Source organism: Rhinatrema bivittatum, chromosome 1 (genome assembly GCF_901001135.1).
Source record: "Rhinatrema bivittatum chromosome 1, aRhiBiv1.1, whole genome shotgun sequence".
In the NCBI taxonomy this organism is placed as follows: Eukaryota; Metazoa; Chordata; class Amphibia; order Gymnophiona; family Rhinatrematidae; genus Rhinatrema; species Rhinatrema bivittatum.
The window spans coordinates 242,691,192-242,711,988 of record NC_042615.1 but is presented as its reverse complement, the minus strand read 5'-3'; the positions used below and the strand labels follow the sequence as shown (position 1 = coordinate 242,711,988).

The following is a 20,797-nucleotide window of genomic DNA, read 5'->3' as shown; positions in this document are numbered from 1 at the left end:
GCACATTTATTTTAGAGATATTAACAGGACAAACAACTTGCAGGCCTAAACATTCTTGCAGGTCTCGTTACCACCCACTTTCTTCACTGATTTTCTTTTATCTCAGCGCGTGAAGGCACATGGTGGGCCTGACAAGCCACTCAGTTTATTGACCTTTTGGGGGTTTTTTTTTTCTGGTGCTTCCCCGGTGACCAGCTCCCCAGTGCTGTGTCAGGTTATTTGGGTCAAAGGGTTTTCCACCCATGGGCAGCGGCTGTTACACCATTCGCTCCAGACGCCTCGTAACCCCGCCTACAGTAACACAACTCGAAGCAAGCACAACAGCAGCAGAATACCTAGAAGGCGCGGCTATCGCAATCGCCTGCCCGCCCACCCGTGGCCTAGCACGGGGAGAAGCGCCGGGGCCTTGAGTAAAGGCGAAAGCGCAGCTACGGCGGCGTAAGGACCAGGCCCCCCCCCACATGAAGTTGAAGGCCGGCGTGCACAGCGACAGCAATCGAGAGATCAGGCGCAGGAAATACTCACAGAGTAGCCGCGCGAGCTGCCGACCGCCCTGCTGGAACATTTTTTTTTTTTTCCTCTTCCGCGCGGGTCACTCGCCAATGACAGCCGGCACTGGGGCAAGCGCCCCAAGGGACCTGCGCACGCACAGGTTGGCCGGCTGAGGGGGGGCGGAGGGATTTGGGCGAGGCCCTAGGCTAAGGCCGGCGCCTGACGAGAAATAAAACAACCTTTTTTAAAGCTAAATTAATAATTGAAAAAAACAAATGCAGACGAGAATGCAGACCCTTTTAAAAACACAAAATGTACATTTGCAATGTCAGCATTTAATGGAAAGTCCGACTGAGCGTGGGCTTATGGGAAATGGAGTTTTTTTTTGTAAGAACCTTGCTCACTCAACTCACGGTCACCTGCGGTCAGGGGAGGGAGGCGCTGGCAGAGCCTAAAAAGTTTCTGTTAAGCATAACTCGCTTACACAGGAAGACCATTTACTAACCGACATCATGCCTTTGAAACTAAGATAAATATAAAATAACGCCAGGTTTAAATTCACTTTTCCGAATAAGAATTAAAATGAATTAAAACAATCAAATTATGTAACGAACATTTATCGTGATTGAATTCTGTTTTGAAGTAAATTTACCCCTTATACTGATATCCAAACAAGTTTTTAATGAAAAATAATTTATGAAGCAGCTCTTAGGAAAGTTTTTTTAAAAAGTCAGACGAAAGTGAGTTTTTCAATAGAAATAAAGTTACAAAAATAATAAAGTAGGTTTCTTTTTGGCCTCACTTGAAAGATAAAATTATGACCTAGATTACATTTCTGTTTGCTTTTGTATATCAATCACATGTTGTGCCCTATTGTACAGTTGCCTGCAGCTCAGTAATCAGTTTCCCTTTAATCATGAGTCAATTGCAACCGTTAAATGTTTATTTGTGTTACAAATTGTCATAGAATTTTAATTTCGTTTAATATTTCATAAAGTATTCAAGATGTCTCTCAGTAATATATTTTTAGTTGCTTATTTATTAAGAATTTCACTTTGGGGTTTCATTATTATTTTTGCATATTCTTTGGTGTTTTAGCCAGCAGTTTTTAAAAAGTCTATTCCAACTACAGGTATTTTTAACACATGTATTTTATTCTAATTCTCTTTAAATACTACCTATATTGTTTTCTTTAAAAATTAGCAAATATAAAGTACGCAATTAAAAATATCTGCATACTTTGTATCTGGTTTTTGTGTAGGAATCGAGCAATAAAATAATGCACATACATATAGAAATCAAACGTGCATGTGCTGGTTTCGTCCTCCAACTAAACAAGCCTACAGAAATGCCTTTTGTCAATATTGCCCCTAATTCTGCACCTTCTATTGTTTGAGGAGCAGTAGTAATTTTCATTAAAAAAAAAAAAAAAAAGTATCATTGGGTCCACTAGCAGCCTCCACCTTTCACTTTTCCTCAATGGAAAAAAGAAAGCAAACTCAAAAAGGTATTGGTGACCTGGCATGACCTGTCAGAAAATCACCAATGTGGAGGAAATTCTGAAGGCTGTTTCTCAGAGTGACAGTATTGTCAGATATAAAGTGTGAACTTTAAACATATATATACATATATGTGCAGCAAAAATGTAAGAAAGAGGGTTGGAAGAGGAGGCACTCAACTAGATAGAAAAAAAGGAAGGGGAAAGAGGTGAGACAGAGGAGATTTGAGAGTAAGAGAAAGTAAGAGTGGTGAGGGAAAAGATGAGACTGGAGGAGGGGAGATGACAGCAAGGGATAAGCACAAGGAAGTGTGTGAGAGCAAAGGTGTAAAAGAGCAGAAGAAGGGGAGAATGATGGAGGGGAGGAGAGAGCAAGAAAGTAGTGTAAAAGCAAGGAGGTGAGAGAGTAAAGGAGTGGAAGAGATGTGAGAAGCGTCAGCAGCCTCCAGGCCACGATGGAACAGAGGAGCTGTAGCAGCTCGGCTCCAGCCACGCTGAGGAAGCAGCTGAGAAGGGAAAAATAAAGGGAGATACTGCCCAATAGGGCAGAATCGCAACAATAAAACTATGTCTGACATAGTCAGAATCTGTACAAATTACAATGGTCTGTAAACCATGCTGTACAGCGGTTTGCACATCTTTCAGTGCTGCGGTAAGCTCTGCATACTGATTTGATTTGGATCCAAATCCAGGGGTAATTCTTCTCCCAAGCTATTCCTACTCCGGCTACTAATTCGTGGTCATTATCCCTGCGGAAAGCACAACCAACAACATAGGCTTTAAGGAAATGGTTGCACATTTCTTCATCATAGGCATAATGATGATGGGGTTCTGTTATCTCAGTCTCAGATTCCGAGATCAACTCAGATTCTTCTTCAGTAGTGCAATTGTGGAATTCAGCTAAATTTTCAGCCACAATGCTTTTATGTCCTTGGGCATATCACACTTCAAACGGCCAACCTTGAAGAGTGAGTGTCCAGGAAGCGATTTTGCTGTTGGAGACCTGACCAGCTTTGATTCAGTCACTGGCTAGAAAATTTATGGACTGATGGCAAGTCTCTACTATTAGTTTCTCCCCTTGCACATAGCTTCTAAAGTATTGAAACACCCATACTGTCGTTAGCAGGGACTTCTCACACTCGAGTATTTCTTTTCCACTTCTGTCAGTGCTTTAATGGCAAATTCAATGACCCGCCAGTCAGTATCATATTTCTGGTACAAGACAGCACTCATGCAGTGGGCAGTGAAGGCTAATTCTAGGAAGAAGGTCCTACCACTTTCTGGATAAGCAAGACAGGGAGTCTTACCCAGGATTCCCTTCAACTCGTCCATGGCTGTTTGCTGCTCAGATCCCCACTGCCAGGGTTCATCCTTATTCAGAAGTTTTACTAGAGGCTGTGTGATCTCGGCAAACTGGTCTATGAACTGTCATGAGTAGCTGCATATTCATAGGAAAGAACATAGAGTGGTGGGTGCCTTTATTTTGTGTAAGGCTTTTATTCTTTTCTTTTGTGGATGTAATCCCTCTGCTGAGATTTCATATCCTAAGTAATTTTGGGCCTCATTTTCTAAAGTATCGCAGGCTTGCGATACTTTAGGAAATGAGGGACGGGGAGCAGAAACGGGGAGCGGGCCTGCACTAGCCGGCAGCGATCACCCCATCATGGGGCGATTGCTGCCAGTTTCGCACCCAATAGCGCCACCATAGGAGGTGTAGCTACTGGGAGCGAAATAGGACGCAAAAAGGGCCTTACCTTTTCGTTGTCCGTGGTGTCGGCGCAGAGTCGCCCCCGGTGAAGCCCCGACTCCTCCTCTTCCGGGGCTGACTCCGCCCCGACTCCGCCCCCATCCTGGTATCGCACGTGATAAGGGACTTTTCGCATGCGAAAGGTCCCTTATCGCGTGCAAGCCTCTTGGAAAATGAGGCCCTTAGTGACTTCCTACACCACTGTCCTTTTGAGAGACACAGTTTGGCTCCTGCCACCTGCAGCTGGGCCAAAACATGATCAATCTCTAGCGGGTGCTCCTGGAAGTTGGTATTCTTAATTAGGATGCCCCTTGCAGCTGCATAAGGTAATACTTTGTGTAGGAAAATGTTGAAGTCTGTAGGTGAGTTTAAGTACCCAAAGAGAGTTCTGCTCTAAGTGTATTGTTTCTTCCCAAAAGAAAAAGCCAATTTATACTGATCTTTAGGTTCTACAGGGACTGTCCAGTAACCTGAGGCTAAATCAAAGCTGGTGAAATATTTGGCTCCCTGAATTCTGGTCACATTCTGATCCAGACAGGGGCACAATTTTGTTCAGTTTCCTGTAGTCTACAACTAATCTCCATGTGCCATTCTTTTTTAAGATGGGCCATATGGGGCTGTTAAAGGTACTGTTACATTGTCTGATAATTCCTCTTTCTTCTAGGGTATTTAAGATTTCTTGCACTGACTCATAGGAAGCTAGCATAATTTTGTATTGGCATATGAAAACTGGCTTGCTTTTGGGGTCTGTCGGCACTTGAGTAACATGGTAAGTCAGTCAGGCAGCAGTCATAGGCATCGATGGCAAAGATATCTTTGTATTTATTTAGCAGTTCCTTTAACTGATCTCTCTCTGCTGGGCTTCCACGAGCTGATTGTTTACTGTCTCCTTGAATCCGGGGAAGGGTTCATTCTGAGCTATCTCCACTCACTCTTGTAGCTCCTCTGAGATGGAGTGTGTCTGAACTGAGCTAACCGTTCAAACTCCATCAGCCTGGACTTCACCTGTCTCACTTTTGTCAAGTTCCCTTGACAGTAGGAGGCAGTCGTTTTCCAGATGAACTTTGGAAGCTTGATCATCTTATGGCCAAATAAACTGTAAGTTGATAAGTCATTTAGGCAGCGTTTTGTACCACTCATGGGGATCTTCTCCAGGGCCTACCTTGGTGTTCCCAGATAATTTACCTATGACTGGCAGGTTTAGCTCTAAATCAGGGAAGGATTCACCAATTAAGGAACCTAGGTTTCCTCGTCTTTTAGTGCAATTAAGTTTGGGCTGGTATTTGTCACAAACAGGTACAGTACTGTTTCCAACACCTCCATACAAGGTTTGGCTCCCATAGACAATTTAGATTCTAAAAATCTGGAGATTGGCGAGAAGAAAGCCAGTTTATCTAACATTTGTTGAACTTTGGCTATTCTGATTTTGAGGGGATAATTTTGTGACATTTTCTGTTTTATTCACCATTCCCTTCCTAATAATTCCCAACATTCTGTTTGCTTTTTTGACTGCCACAGCACACTGAACCAACGATTTCAATGTGTTATCCACTATGACGCCTAGATCTCTTTCTTGGGTGGTAGCATTTAATATGGAACCTAACATTGTGTAACTATAGCATGGGTTATTTTTCCCTATATGCATCACCTTGCACTTATCCACATTAAATTTCATCTGCCATTTCAATGCCCAATTTTCCAGTCTCACATGATCTTCCTACAATTTATCACAATCTGCTTGTGATTTAACTACTCTGAACAATTTTGTATCATTTGCAAATTTGATTACCTCACTCGTCGTATTTCTTTCCAGATCATTTATAAATATATTGAAAAGTAAGGGTCCCAATACAGATCCCTGAGGCACTCCACTGCCCACTCTCTTCTACTGAGAAAATTGTCCATTTAATCCTACTCTCTGTTTCCTGTCTTTTAGCCAGTTTGTAATCCACGAAAGGACATCGCCACCTATACCATGGCTTTTTACTTTTCCTAGAAGCCTCTCATGAGGAACTTTATCAAATGCCTTCTGAAAATCCAAGTACACTACATTTACCGGTTCGCCTTTATCTACATATTTATTAACTCCTTCAAAAAAGTGAAGCAGATTTGTGAGGCAAGACTTGCCTTGGGTAAAGCCATGCTGACCATGTTCCATTAAACCATGTCTTTCTATATGTTCTGTGATTTTGATGCTTAGAACACTTTCCACTTTTTTTCCTGGCACTGAAATCAGGCTAACTGGTCTGTAGTTTCCCGGATCGCCCCTGGAGCCCTTTTTAAATATTGGGGTTACATTAGCTATCCTCCAATCTCCAGGTACAATGGATGATTTTAATGATAGGTTACAAATTTTTACTAATAGGTCTGAAATTTCATTTTTTAGTTCCTTTAGAACCCTGGGGTGTATACCATCCGGTCCAGGTGATTTACTACTCTTCAGTTTATCAATCAGGCCTACCACATCTTCTAGGTTCACCGTGATTTGGTTCAGTCCATCTGAATCATTACCCATGAAAATCTTCTCCAGAACGGGTATCTTCCCAACATACTCTTTAGTAAACAGTGAAGCAAAGAAATCATTTAATCTTTCCGCGATAGCCTTATCTTCTCTAAGTGCTCCTTTAACCCCTCGATCATCTAACGGTCTAACTGACTCCCTCACAGGTTTTCTGCTTCGGGTATATTTTAAAAAGTTTTTATTGTGAGTTTTTGCCTCTATGGCCAACTTCTTTTCAAATTCTCTCTTAGCCTGTCTTATCAATGTCTTACAATTAACTTGCCAATGCTTCTGCATTATCCTATTTTCTTCTTTTGGATACTTCTTCCAATTTTTCAATGAAGATCTTTTAGCTAAAATAGTTTTTCACCTCCCCTTTTAACCATGCTGGTAATCGTTTTGCCTTCTTTCCACCTTTTTTAATGTGTGGAATACATCTGGATAGTGCTTCTAGGATGGTATTTTTTAACAATGACCACACCTCTTGCACACTTTTTACCTTTGTAGCTGCTCCTTTCAGTTTTTTTCTAACAATTTTTCTCGTTTTATCAAAGTTTCCCTTTTGAAAGTTTAGCACGAGAGCCGTGGATTTGCTTACTGTCCCCCTTCCAGTCATTAATTCAAATTTGATCATATTATGATCACTATTGCCAAGCGGCCCCACCACCGTTACATCTCTCACCAAATCCTGTCCACCATTGAGAATTAGATCTAAAATTGCTCCCTCTCTTGTCGGTTCCTGGACCAATTGCTCCATAAAAATGTCATTTATTCCATCCAGGAACTTTATATCTCTAGCATGTACCGATGATACATTTACCCAGGCAATATTGGAGTAATTGAAGTCTCCCATTATTACCGCACTACCAATTTGGTTAGCTTCCCAAATTTCTCTTAGCATTTCACTATCAGTCTCACCATCTTGACCAGGTGGACGGTAGTATACTCCTATCACTATAGTCTTCCCCGACACACAAGGGATTTCTACCCAGAAAGATTCAATTGTGCATTTAGTCTCTTGCAGGATGTTTATCCTGTTGGACTCTATGCCATCTCGGACATAAAGCGCCACACCGCCTCCCGGGTGCTCCTCTCTGTTATTGCGATATAATTTGTACCCCGGTATAGCACTGTCCCATTGGTTGTCCTCCTTCCACCATGGCTCTGAGATGCCAATTAAGTCTATGTCATCATTCACTGCTAGACATTCTAATTCTCCCATCTTACTTCTTAGACTTCTGGCATTAGCATACAAACATTTCAAAGTTTGTTTTTTGTTTGTATTTTCATTCTGCTTTTTAATTGATAGGGGTAAGTTAGAACTTTTTAGCTCAGTTGAGTTTTTAGTTACAGGCACTTGGACTACTTTTCTTGTAGTTGGAACCTCACTGTCGGGATGCCCTAATTCTAATGCATCGTTAGTATCCTTTGAAGATACCTCTCTCGAACCATGTGCTGCTGAGCGACTGTGGGCTTTCCCCATTGTTCTAGTTTAAAAGCTGCTCTATCTCCTTTTCAAAAGTTAGCGCCAGCTGTCTGGTTCCACCCTGGTTCAGATGGAGCCCATCCCTTCGGAAGAGACTCCCCCTTCCCCAAAAGGTTCCCCAGTTCCTAGGAAAACTGAATCCCTCTTCTTTGCACCATCGTCTCATCCACGCATTGAGACTCCGGAGCTCTGCCTGCCTCTGGTGACCTGCGCTTGGAACAGGGAGCATTTCAGAGAATGCTACCCTGGAGGTTCTGGATTTAAGCTTTCTACCTAAGAGTCTAAATTTGGCTTCCAGAACCTCCCTCCCACATTTTCCTATGTCATTGGTGCCCACATGTACCATGACAGCCGGCTCCTCCCCAGCACTGTCTAAAATCATATCTAGGTGTCGCGTGAGGTCCGCCACCTTCGCACCAGGTAGGCACGTTACCAGGCAATCTTCATGCCCACCAGCCACCCAGCTATCTACATTCCTAATAATCGAATCACCAACTATGATGGCTGACCTAACCCTTCCCTCCTGGGCAGTAGGCGAATCGATTTTCCGCACGAAAATTGATTCGCGGCAGCAGATCGCTCCCGGACCCCCAGGGACTTTTTGGCCAGCTTGGGGGGGCCTCCTGACCCCACAAGACTTGCCAAAAGTCCAGCGGGGGTCCGGAACGACCTCTTGCAGTCGAATCGTGTTGTCTACGGCCGGTGCCATTTTGCGCCGCCATTTTACAAAATGGCGCCGGCTGAAGACAACACGATTCGATTGCAGGAGGTCGTTCCGGACCCCCGCTGGACTCCCAGGTAATTTAAGGCATTTTGGGGGGGTTCGGGAGGGTGGGGGATTTATTTTAAAGGGTCGGGGTGGGTTTTAGGGTGTTTTAGTGTGCCGGTTCACGATTTTCACGATATTTTAAAAACCCAAACGGCGACAATACGATTCCCTCCCCCTCCCAGCCGAAATTGATCATTAAGACGATCGATGACACGATTCACATCTCTACCTCGTGGTGGGTGGAGGGTTTTTTGCCGCATTGCAGGTCTTTTTCCCCCCTCCCCATTACTTTGGGAGGGGTCCTGCCACATTGCAGGTCCTTTCCCCCCCCCCCCCCGTTCCTTTGGGGGTAGAACTGCCATGTCTGTATGCCAAGCTGTGTGTCAGAGTGTTTTTCTCTGTCTCAGGCTGCCCCTCCCTCTAAGAATGAGGGTCTTTCTGCTTGCTTGCTTGAATGTCTCTGATGCTTGTTTAGGATCTTAAGTCATTGCCTCTCTGTCTGGTTTCTTTATTTGCACAGGTACTGACAAACAGGCACATCTGATAAGGTATCCTTCACAGTATTAGGACAAGGCCTCTTCATTTTTCACTGATACAATGCAGTTTAAAATTCACCTGGGTAAAGTTCCTTCTCATGCTGTAACAGCATTTGAAGCCTGTCAGAATTTGGCCTGTACATGGCTATTTTAATTCATGTTGGTGCATCATTGGTCAACAGGGAATATCACCCTACAGACCTAAAGGACCTAGACCTAAGAGTCAAGACACGTTCACCTTTCAGGTATCAATCCAGGAAAAACCATATATCAGACATCAGATCCTGTCACTGTTGAACAGGAGTGGAGGAGTAGCAGCGGGCTATGAACCAGGGAAACCAGGGTTCAAATCCCAGTACCACTCCTTGTGACCTTGGGCAAATCACTTTACCTTCCATTGAGTCCTTGGGGATAGGGAATCGCCCACAGTACCTGAATGTTATCCTCTTTGAAGCACCGAAAAGCGAAATATTAATATGATCCATTTGGATTTGTTGCCTCAGTCACTAAAAAGGGCTAAGGGAGATTTCAACACAGACACGAGAATGGGCCTCTTCTCTGCCCCTAAGCAAGAAAGGGGAGTGGGAGGCATTAAGAGTATCCCTACAAGCTCTTGATCTGTTCCATATACTACCTGACCTGCCCCTGCCCCACTGCTAATCAATGAAAATCTCAGGGTGCCTGAAAATCAAAAGTTCCCAGAGATGCTTATACCAACTTGGGCACACAATTAAAAATTATACATTGATAATAACAGATTTTACATTAAAAAAATAACAGTTCAAAGTATAGGTATATTAAATTTACATGTACTCTTATGGTGCCTAAAATGACACTCTGAACCCATAAGGTATGAGGCCTATTGTAAAGTATGTTGGGTATGGGTTTGGTCTCAGTAAACTGAATTACAATTGCAATATAGTAAATCTCCCATACCAAAATGGCACTCAAACAGTAGCAATCCACTTCCCCAGCTCTTCTTCTTGACCCCCTTGAGCAGGATGTAAAGATACAGTGGGAATGGGAGAGAGAGAGAACTAATCTTCCATCCCTCACTGAACCTTGACCCCCCCCCCCCCACACACACACACACACACACACACTCCCCCCTCTATCATGACCTGCATAGGAAAAGAAAATGGCTTCTAACCTGCACAGATGAGCTTCCTTTTCAGGCTCTGCACAGGTTGACCCTGCTCATTGCTCTTGTTCTCCTCCAGAACTGCTGCTGCTGTCGTCTTATTCCTCATCCGGCCCCATGCATGTTGACACTGTCCTGCCCTCCTCCTTTGGCTCAAAGATTCTTCTGCTTCCCTCCTCTTCCAGCTCTGGCTCTCCCCTTGTTTCCTCTGCAGTGCACCTGCTCATGGCCACTCTCAGCCTTCTTATTGGCTATGCTGCAGCACAGAACCAGGAAGTAAAATGCTTGTCCACTCTGCTTGGTGGGAGTAGCTTAAATCTGCCTTTTGCTTTTCCCTCCTCTGTGATGACCCCATTGCAACCCCCACAGCTCTGTGTCTGATACTCGGGTCACTGACGGTTGGACTCGGGGCACAGGCCTCTTGTGCTCAGTGCTAACAATGCCCCTGTGAGAGTGTGAGGCCAGCAGGCATCAATCGACACCACGGATCCAGTAGGACAGATTGTATAGTGTGTATCAGAGATCCTGGAACCTCATCACATCAGGTTAGGGAGAGGGGATCTCATGCAGGGAATACAGCAGGGGTGTTTTCTTGTGGTTTGGCACAAGGAGGGTGTTCTGCTCTGTGAAGCAGTGGTATCCTCATGCCAAGGGGAGGAGAATATGGCTAGCTTTACCAAGGCCAGTCAGGTAAAACTGCTTAATGTTATATTTTTCTAAGGGCTTAACACCCTTTAGTAAATATCTTATTAATATGGGCTCACTAACACCTATTAAAATTTGTTTTTAACAAACTTTAGTAAATAAGCTCCAGACGGACCTAAGTCAGTTTGTTATGGGTACTCTCACTTCCCCACAAAATTCACAAGTCAAACTCTTAACAATTAGGCTCCCACAACTTCTGAGCTGCAAGTGAAATGTTCAGTTTGCAGCTTTCTTCTGCCAGATTAATGCTGCACTTGTCATCCATTGACAGCCTTTGGAAATGGGCCCAATGGGTTTTTTCAAAATACAGTTGTTTCCAGAAGCCCTAACAGCATGCAGAGTGATAGGTAGCAAAACGAAGAAAAAAAATCTGTGTGGAACTAAGAACTCTGGTACAATCATGAGCGGGTGATCCAGGAAGGCATCTATCATGACAGTCTTCCTAAAATTAGATGCAATTTTGCAATTTTCCACCTTATTTTCCATTTTAAGTGAAAACATAAAGTCCTTATTGTGATTATGTGTTTATACTGATATAACAGATAAAGCCTCGCCAGACTGATTTACTTGCTGTGCAAGGTTCCCAAGGGCTCTTCTTTATTGTCCAGTGCAGATGGTGAAGTTAGGGTCGCTGCTAATGAGTCTAGCAGTAGAGCATCCAGATGGAGATAAAAATGAATTAATTGCAGAAAAGACAGTCACGTATCTCCAGGTGCTAAAATACTGGCAGAAACAGGTTTATTCATCAGTGTGTACAAAAATAGAGCTATAACCGTAGTATACAAGTCCTTAATAATAACCCTGGCTGTTATAGTGCCTGCTTCCATTCCCTTATATCCCACCAAAAAAACACACTGGTATTTTCTAACATAAGTTAATAATGGATATGTGCAGGGTTACAGCTTTATTAATTACAATTTATAAAACGTATATAATTTATATCTTAGTTGGTTATTCCTAAACCTGCAGGCCTGTCCATTTTGCAAAAGGCAGGCCAGTTCCTGACAAGACCATCTAGTACAGGCATTTGTTTCATTTTTGGGGCGTTTATTCCCATGAATTTAGTTTTGTTTAATGTTTATTTCATTTTTTCATAGTTTACAAAAATGAAATAAACATTAAAAAATCCCCCAAAAAATGGATTCCAAAAATTAAACTGGTCCACCTGAGGCTCCCTTGCAGCTCAACCCTCCCACCCTTCAAAAAACTGCCAGGGCCAGGATCCTCTGTGACCTCCATGTACCTAGATCATGGGATCTGCAGAAGAAACCTAAGCACAGGCCCAGGCCCGAAGTCTTGGCCTTGTATAGGTCTAGGCCCTGGGAGGATGACGGGACCTTGGCCTAGGCTTGGACCCTACATAGAGGCCCAGCTGGGTCCCAGGGCCAAGGCCCAGACCCAATACCAGGGTTTGATCCGGAGGCCAGATCCTGTCACTTAGGCCCAGGTCTGGAGGCTGGAGACCAGGCCATGGAGCTCTTCTGTCTTAAAATGATGTCCTCTACTTGAGGATGCACTTCAGTAACTTCACTTTGGTGCCCTCCGCTCATGTTCAACGTCTGGTGAGCATTTCTTTATTGTAACCCCATCTCCAGGTGATAACTACACATCAATGGTGCCATAAAAGAATTTATATATATATTGGAGCTATTTCTATTCCAAGCTCTCTCAGAAAGGTCCCTAGCCTTAGGGCTGGGTTCTTTTACTGACAGGGGGAAGGAATTTCTCCTGAGAGGCCCTGGGTGACAGGGGTGACACTGTATCTTGTACCTGAGAAAGATATGCCTTCTTTTTCCCCTAGGTGAATGTGAGTGCCAACAAACTATGCCGGAGACTCTGATGTAGTGTCCAAAAATAAACTTTCCTGACAGGGATCGTTGAAAAATTAGAGGCATGATTCGTATCAGTTCTCAGTTCCCAGATGGCATTTATAGTCATTAATCTTTATCTGTGCAAGGGTCTCCCTATGAACCAGGGTAAGGGAAACACTTGCCCTCTAGAGCAAGGGTATTCTTGTGTGGGCCAAAAAAATACCCGTCCAAATTGGCAAGAAAATTGTATTTATTTATTTAAAATCATTTATGTATCGCTTAACAGAAAAATATCTTCCTAAGCGACTTACAACATAAAATTAATACAATTAATACAATCAGGTACAAAATAAAATACAATAAAACAAAATTTAAAAAAAACTATAAAAAAATTCTTTCATCGGAAAAGTTTTTAACGCTTTTCTAAATTTAAGCAATTCTGTTTCTTCTCTCATAAATGGTGGTAAATCATTCCAAAATTTAGGAATCATTCCTGAAAAAGATTCTACTCTCAAGCAAGAATGCCTAAACATTCTAATATACTGAGCTTTCAGAAGATGACCTGACATTGATCTCAAAGAACGATTGGGCTTATAGCAAGTTAAGCAATTATTTAACTGTGGGGAACCTTCACCTCTTAACAACTTGAATGCCAGAGCCAGATTTTTAAATTTACATCTGGCACTCACTGGAAGCAAATGAAGATCTAATAATAGTGGCTTAGCTGGGGTTCTCCTCGTACTCCCTGTCACTATACGAGCTGCTGTATTCTGGATAATCTGCAATTTACAGATAATATTAACAGTCAAACCTAGAAATAAAGCATTACAATAATCAAAGTAGGATAAAACCAAGGCAAAATTTATCATCTTCAATACTACTGTATCCAAAAAAGGTTTAATTTGTCTAATCAGTCTTATCCTAGAGTAACATGGCCTGATCAAGCCTGAAACATGTTTCTCTAAATTCAAAGAAGAATCCAATTGAATCCCCAAAGATCTTACTTCTTCCTTCAGAAAAATCTCTTCCCCCATAAATTTCAATGGAGTATCACATCTATTATCCCCCAGATAAAGAATCTCAGTCTTCTTAAACATTCAAAACCAACCTATTCTCCTTTAACCAAACCTCCAAATTTTCCAGACACTAAGCCAGTTTCAAATAAATTTCCAAATATTCCTCTTCCTCAGGATGAAGACTCTATGTGGGGGTCCTCAAAAAGTCTCAAATTTGGTCTTATTCACAGTTTTCCGGCAAGTCTCTATCTCTCTCTTTCTCTTGGGACCTCTTAATGGCAAGAGGAACTACACAGCTCTTACGCTGTTCCTCCCGGCTCTTCTAACAAAAATTTTTCTTTCGCAGAACTAAGTCCAAACACTAGAAATGCTTGCAGCAGGTCACCACTATTCCTCTGTCCTTAATAAGGTTGCAAAGGGGTAGGTCTTCCTTATCCTGTCCCCCCTGGAGGTAAACTTCCCCATAATCTTTCTCCAGGCAACAACCAGGAGTCTCATGAGGCTTCTTAAAACACAAACTTGGAAAAATCCCCAAAACAACCCAGAAGACCAATCCAACCAGCCAAAGAGTGGACCAGAAACCCAAACTGCAGGCAGGTGGTGCCTGAGTCCAGAAGTAGGCCCAAAAACATCTGAGGAGGAAACTCCCGACTCCCACTAACTCCAAAACCAAAGCTACATTGCCCCACTTTCTAAGGAAGAAAGCTGTTTTTATAACCACAAGGGGAATAGTCATCCCAGCTCTCAAAGGATGGGGCTATACTGATTGGTACCTCCCCTAATTTCCTAGCCTGTCTGTCCTAGTATAAACCTTTCTTCGTGGACTTAACTGTTTCCAAATGCACACAAATAGAATTTGTCTCTGGGGCTGTCTCCACTATCTCTCTTCCTCCTTCAGCTTGTCTCCAAGGTATAGGTTTTTTTCTGTGGGGGTGAAGGCAGTGGTGCAATTTTCCCTTAACTGCCCCAGGTAGTGGTGCAATTTTCCCTTAACTGCCCCAGGCAGTGGTGCAATTTTCCCTTAACTGTGTGATTATCTCAGTGTCTCTTTAGAAGTGATGTGGAGCTGCTGGGACAAACAGGATGGACACTGCACTGGGTGTTCAAAATAAATTTACAAATTCATTTAAAAGTTCAATCAATGTCAATAATAAATCCAAAAGTGTTCTTGTACAGCTGTCTTTATTTACACTGTTCTCTCTTTTTCTGGGTATATATCCTGTCTCTCAGGTTACTGGGATGGAGCTTACCACTTCTTCTCTCAGTGCATAAACTGTTCCAGTGGCTAGGGAAATCCTACTTGTGGGGAATCCCCTGAATCCTGGAAAAGTCCTACCTGAGTCCAAATGCCAAATCTTAGTCACCCAGCCTTTATCCTGGTCCCTTGGGGTAGAGATCCTGTTGAGGGTCTCCTGATCTTCTTCCTTCTCCCGAAATTCCTGATTGGATATGACTCTTCTGAAGGAAAAGTCAGATTCACTCAGGAAACCAGCTATACCAACCCAGCTTCCCTGTGGATAGGGGTGGATCATAAGTCTCCTCACAATCAGGCCGATACAGTAAGGTGCGGTAGAAAGAGGTGCGTTAGTGCCGGGCGCACCCGCGTTTGCCGCACGCATAGTCTGGATCACATACCGCTCGATACTGTATTTAAATGGCATGCAAATGCAAGCCGCGTCCAACGCGCATCCATGAAGCGCAATCCATTTTACCGTATAGGATCCTGGGTGCGCTGGTACCTGTCATTTCAAATGTCATTTCAAATGACATTTGAAATGACAGGTACCAGGAAGTGGATCCCAACTTTAAGCAAAAGAAAACCTAAAAACCTAAAATCCAACGCACCGGGAAAGCCACTCTTCAGATCGCGACTAATCCCATCCCCCAGCCCCCGTTCACCTGCCCTGGCCATGTTCATGGGTGCCGGTCTCCTGGGCAGCCCCAGTCCTCTCTCCCATCCTCCCGGGGGCAGCCGGCGGCGAGAGTGAGAGCAGCCCGGGGCGGATCACGAGGCGGCTTCCAGCAGCCCTCGCCGGCGATGGTGAATGGGCGCACGCCATGACCTCTGACGTCCAGCCGGGCGCTCAGGTCACGGTGTGCATGCGTTCATGCACCTTCGCTGCCATGAGCGCACGCTGTGACCTCGGACGTCCAGCCGGGCGCTCAGGTCACGGCGTGTGTTCATGCACCCTCGCCAGCGGGGGCTGCTGGAAGCCACCTCGCGATCTGCCCCAGGCTGCTCTCGCTCTCGCCGCCGGCTGCCCCCGGGAGGATGGGAGAGAGGATTGGGGCTGCCCCGGAGACCGGCACCCATGGATGCGGCCAGGGCAGGTGAGTGGGGGCTGGGGGATGGGACTAGTCGCGATCTGAAGAGTGGCTTTCCCGGCGCGTTGGATTTTAGGTTGGGCAGGCAAGAGTTTAGGTTATGCTTTCCCGGCGCGTTGGATTTTAGGTTGGGCAGGCAAGAGTTTAGGTTATGCTTTCCCAGTGCGTTGGATTTTAGGTTGGGCAGGCAAGAGTTTAGGTTATGCTTGGAAACAACAGGTCCTTCCTTCCTGCTCCGGAGCTGTCAGCGCACCCGCATGGGAGACCGGCACCATGGACGCGACCAGGGCAGGTGAGCGGGAGCTGGGGGAAAGTTTGCCCGATCCTGGCTCTTGTCCCGGGGGGGTGAGGGGGTCGTTTGCCTGTGAAATTTCGTCTCTCTGACCTGACGCTCCACACTAACGCAGGGGTAAGGGTAGGCAGTAAATTAGCAGGTTAAACATGCGGCAAAACTGCAGGTTAAAAAAGCGATAATCGAGGCGCACGTTACTGTATGGGAGGGAAGAGCTAATCTGATCGTTTACATCTCATATACATGCCGCGGGCGGAAAGGGTTTCCCGTTGATTTAAAGAAGCGGTAAGGATGGGTTGGACTAATGCGGCCAAATTGTGAGTAGAAATCGGGTTAGAAGCAGGGTAACCGCGGCCGCACTTTACTGTATTGGCCTGAATGAAAAGGGAAAAACTTGCACTTCAAAAACCTCTCTGACTGGGGTGATGCTATCACTGGTTTTGCTTATTCTCTGGAGTAGAAGGATAGCTCACAGGTCTTCAGCCCTTGTCCTCTGGGTCCAGGGGAGAAGGTTTAAGGTTTCACACCAGTCACAAAACAGCCAAAATCTCAATAGAATCTCTCTTCCAAAAATGAGGCAGACCTTCTCAGGCAGGGAGTGCACTGATAAGGAATCACCAAAAGAATGAAAAACACCAAGTTGGGTTAGTAGGCCCAACTCAGCAGGGGAAACTTACAACAGCTCCTCACTCGCCAAAAACCAACTCAAAATTATCACGCCCCCCACCCCCCAAGTGGAATAAAGACTACCAATCACAGGCAATCTCAGGGAAGGTGTTGCATAAGAATGTCTCTCTCTCTCTAAGCTATTTAATATTATGGGCAGGGATCTAGGGCTAACTAATGACCAATCAGGGGGTTGCCACACTAGGGCAAATACAAGTAATGAACCCCAGGGAGTCATTGCATTGTAACAGCCCCCAGTATCTCAACCTTTTCAGCTAACAATTGCCATATTTTCTGCTTCAGATGCTACATTGACAACTTCATGTTACTCCCCTGTTAACCTATCTGTTCTCTCTCTCTAACCTCTGCCTAGGTTCTCTCATCTTGTGGAACTTCAACACAGAGGATTAGCAATTTATCTTCCAATTCTTCCTGCTTATCACTAGAGACTTCCATCCTCTATAGTGATGCTTTGTGATCTCTCTTCTGGATCCATCCTTCTCCTGTTCCAAGGCTCTTCTGCGAGATCAATTTGTAACCTCATGTGGGTGATAGTACAATATAAGGCATCCTCCAAATCTATCTGAGACATGACCAGGCAAACTCTTGTGGCACCCTACTGGGTCTGGCCATATGATGTCATTCTCCCTGTCCTTAGAACATACTTGGTAAGAAGCCATCCATACCTTTCAGTCCCTCCCACCTTGAGACTCTGGACTGGATATCTGAACAGTATTTTTAGCCCAGCCATTCTAATGTTCAAGAGGTTCAGTTTGAAGAAGCAGTCAAGAAGTAAAGATGTATTTTTCCACACTCTGGTGGGGCTTCCCAGCTTCAGCCAAAAGAGTTTAATTTAGAAGAGACACCTCCCAGTGCTCTCCCTGCCTGAGGGTCCTTCTTATAATTTACAGAGAGATAGATTTGTAAACCTCATACTCTTTAGGGGCAAAAGGGCTCTCACCAAGTGACCAAAGACCTGTGAGCCTGCTCTAAACTCTAGGTGGGCAAGCACCAGTGATGGATCCTGCTGTGAGAGACAGTAAAGGCAGAGAAGATATCCAGTTTAAGCTTTAATGTATTTTTGGACTTTGAGTTAAGTTGGGGGGGGGGGGGTTGGATTCCCCCCCCCCCTTCCCTACTGAGATTCTGGAGCTGAGAGCTTGTTTGATTCCCATTGACTTTCCCCTAAGAGATGTCCCCAGGAAAAAGAACAATCAAGGATAAAAGGAACAACTAAACCAAAGGAAGGATGAACAAGCATCAGGAGATCCACTCCAGAGTTCCACCCAAGGGACCAGGACAGGCTGGGTGTCTAAGGAGAAGAAGTGGTCGGATTCTTTAGTACAGAAGGAGATACCTCCCCTAGGATTCCCACACAGCTGCTGGGAGAGGGTGCGCAGTTAAAATCACCATGGGTTCTATCCAGAGGTCATCCAGTGCTCCTACCATGTGACAGGGGCCGGCCAATGGCACGGTTACCCTGTCACATGGTAAGGGCACAGGGCCATCGGCGCCATTTTGATTAGTGGCAGCCGACGGCCCGAGAGCGGGAGATCGCTCCCGGGGCCCACTGGACCACCAGGTAATTTAAAAACATTTTTGGGGGGGTCAGGAGGGTGGTGGAGGCTAAGGGAGCGGTTTTAAAGGGTCGAGGTGGGTTTTTTGTTTATCGGATCGGGCACAGCCGATAAAAAAAACCGACTGGGCCGGACGAAGAAAAATGCACGATTTGAATTGGAACTGGAACCGAACCGATTCCAGTTCCGATTCACATCTGTAATGTGTATACCAAGGCAATCTTCAGTTTTATCTCCTTCACTAGCCGCAGTTTAGGTTCCAACATCTGGCTGCACAGGTCGATGCATCTAAATCTGTCTTATGTCTTTAATAATATAGATAGCATAATTGCCATTTCATAGAATAATTCTGAGAAAAACAGTAAAGGAGTAACTCAGTAGCAGAAAGGCATGATGGAAATGGCTGCTACAAGGCCTAACAAAAAGATGCAACAACAAAGAGAAACCAAAATGAAGAACAGGTCATGTGGGAATAGAGGAAGATGAGAAGGAAACCACAAGTTAAGAAAAATTCAGAATCAGAGAGGGTGAGAATTTGATCGCAAAAAGTCACTTGTATTATCTAGTGACCAGTCAGTGCACTACCATCCCCTTCAGGATCCTAGGATGTTCACCTTCATCCCAGATCAGCATTGTTTTTGATTGTTCAGTCGCATCCTATAAATGGATTTTACGTATTGATCCCATCAAGGGTCACCTCCCAGTCTGACTGCAAGTTCCAAGAAGATTGTGTTCACAGTTTAGCTTTGGCAGGACACAAAGACATTCATTCTTAGCCAGTTAAACTGTTCCAGCAAGTCTGGAAACATGTCACAACTCTCAGTCTGCAGATCTCCAACAAGAATGACAGCAGTTTTCAACAGTGGTAGCCCAGCAGGATTCTCCACAGGCCTGATTGCACACTCCATCTTAAACATATAGCAGCACGCAGAGACACTTTCTTGAGCCTGACTGCTCCAATGGCACTCTGCACACTCCTTGTCCCCTCTAAAAACAAGAAAGCTAAACTGCTGGAGCTTTCTGATTCCTCCCATTGCTGATATACATTGCAAATAAAAGGGATCTAGGCTATAATATGCTTTCAGGTTTTAGTAAAGTAAGAGCCAAATTTGAAGAAGACTGCCAAAAACATTTTGCCCTTCACAGCTCTGATTAACACAGTCATTCCTTGCTGAGTAGTAGGATACAGATTTACTAGAGTAGTCACATTACTATGTCTAAAGCTGCTAGAGAACTTTCCAATTTATAAGAAGTCCATGTCTATAAAAAAGTTTAATGAAGTTTGTGTACTTTTTGTATGCAAACATATAAATGTTGCAAATGGTCTGCTATGAAAATTCATAAAATGTGTTGTGGCAGGGAATAAAAAGGACAAGTGGGGCACATTACCAATAGAATATTCATTCCGTGTGCAGCTCCAAAACAATTAATAACTACAAACAAACAGACACTGCCCTTCAAGGGGATAAAAGGAAAAAAAGACAGAAAAAGTCAAATGTCTGCACAAAGTAGAAACTTGAAAAACATTGTCTAGTCTTTTCTATAGGAAAATACTACAAAACAGAGGGAATGAAGCTCCATATGCCAATGCAAGCCTAAAATCCTGTTCCATATTTTCTATCTCTTCCCATAATAAAGTGGACAGGAATTGGGTGTTAAGGTTTTAGCGCTTGCTTTGATGTTCCCAGTTTTCTTCCTCCTCTTTTGATTGGGATCTAAATCCCAATAATGTGATTAATTAGAATCCTAGTGAACGTGATAGCACATAGAAGTAAGTTTTCTGAGATCTAAAGATGATGTTTATGCTTGCCTTCCATTCCTGCTGTACTACCACTCTTTCAGGCACAGGTTAACCTGCAGTTGGATGCGCTATTTGGACGTGCATCCATAACTCCGTATGCAATAAGGGGATTAGCGTGTCTAAAATGTGCATCCAAACCAGTGCGTAGCTAATAGTACTCATCACATGTAAATGCCACATGGATGAAACTATTAGCTGTACCCCTGTATATAAAAAATAAATGTGCACCCAATGTGCACATTTTTACTCTTAAAAATTAACACTAGCCCCAGAACTGGTGTTAAATCTTGAGGAGCCTCAAAAGTTTACAGAAAAGCAGAAAATTCTGTTTTTCTGTGGTTCCTCCAACTTAATATCGTGCACGGGTTAGGAAAATGGACACTCGTAAATTGAGCTTCCGTTTTCCTAACCCCCACATAACCACTTCTCCTGGTG

The 20,797-nt window shown here is 44.1% G+C and overlaps 1 protein-coding gene across 1 annotated transcript in view; it reads right to left on the bottom strand.

The window, feature by feature from the left end:
- Positions 1-679, bottom strand: part of SUCLG1 (succinate-CoA ligase alpha subunit) — a 178,027-nt gene extending 177,348 nt beyond the window's left edge. The window contains exon 1 of the mRNA XM_029593343.1: positions 526-679. Within this exon, the coding sequence (XP_029449203.1) occupies positions 526-565 (40 nt within the window). The 5' untranslated portion in view covers positions 566-679. The remainder of the gene's footprint in view (positions 1-525) is intronic.
- Between the last annotated feature and the right edge of the window lie 20,118 nt (positions 680-20,797).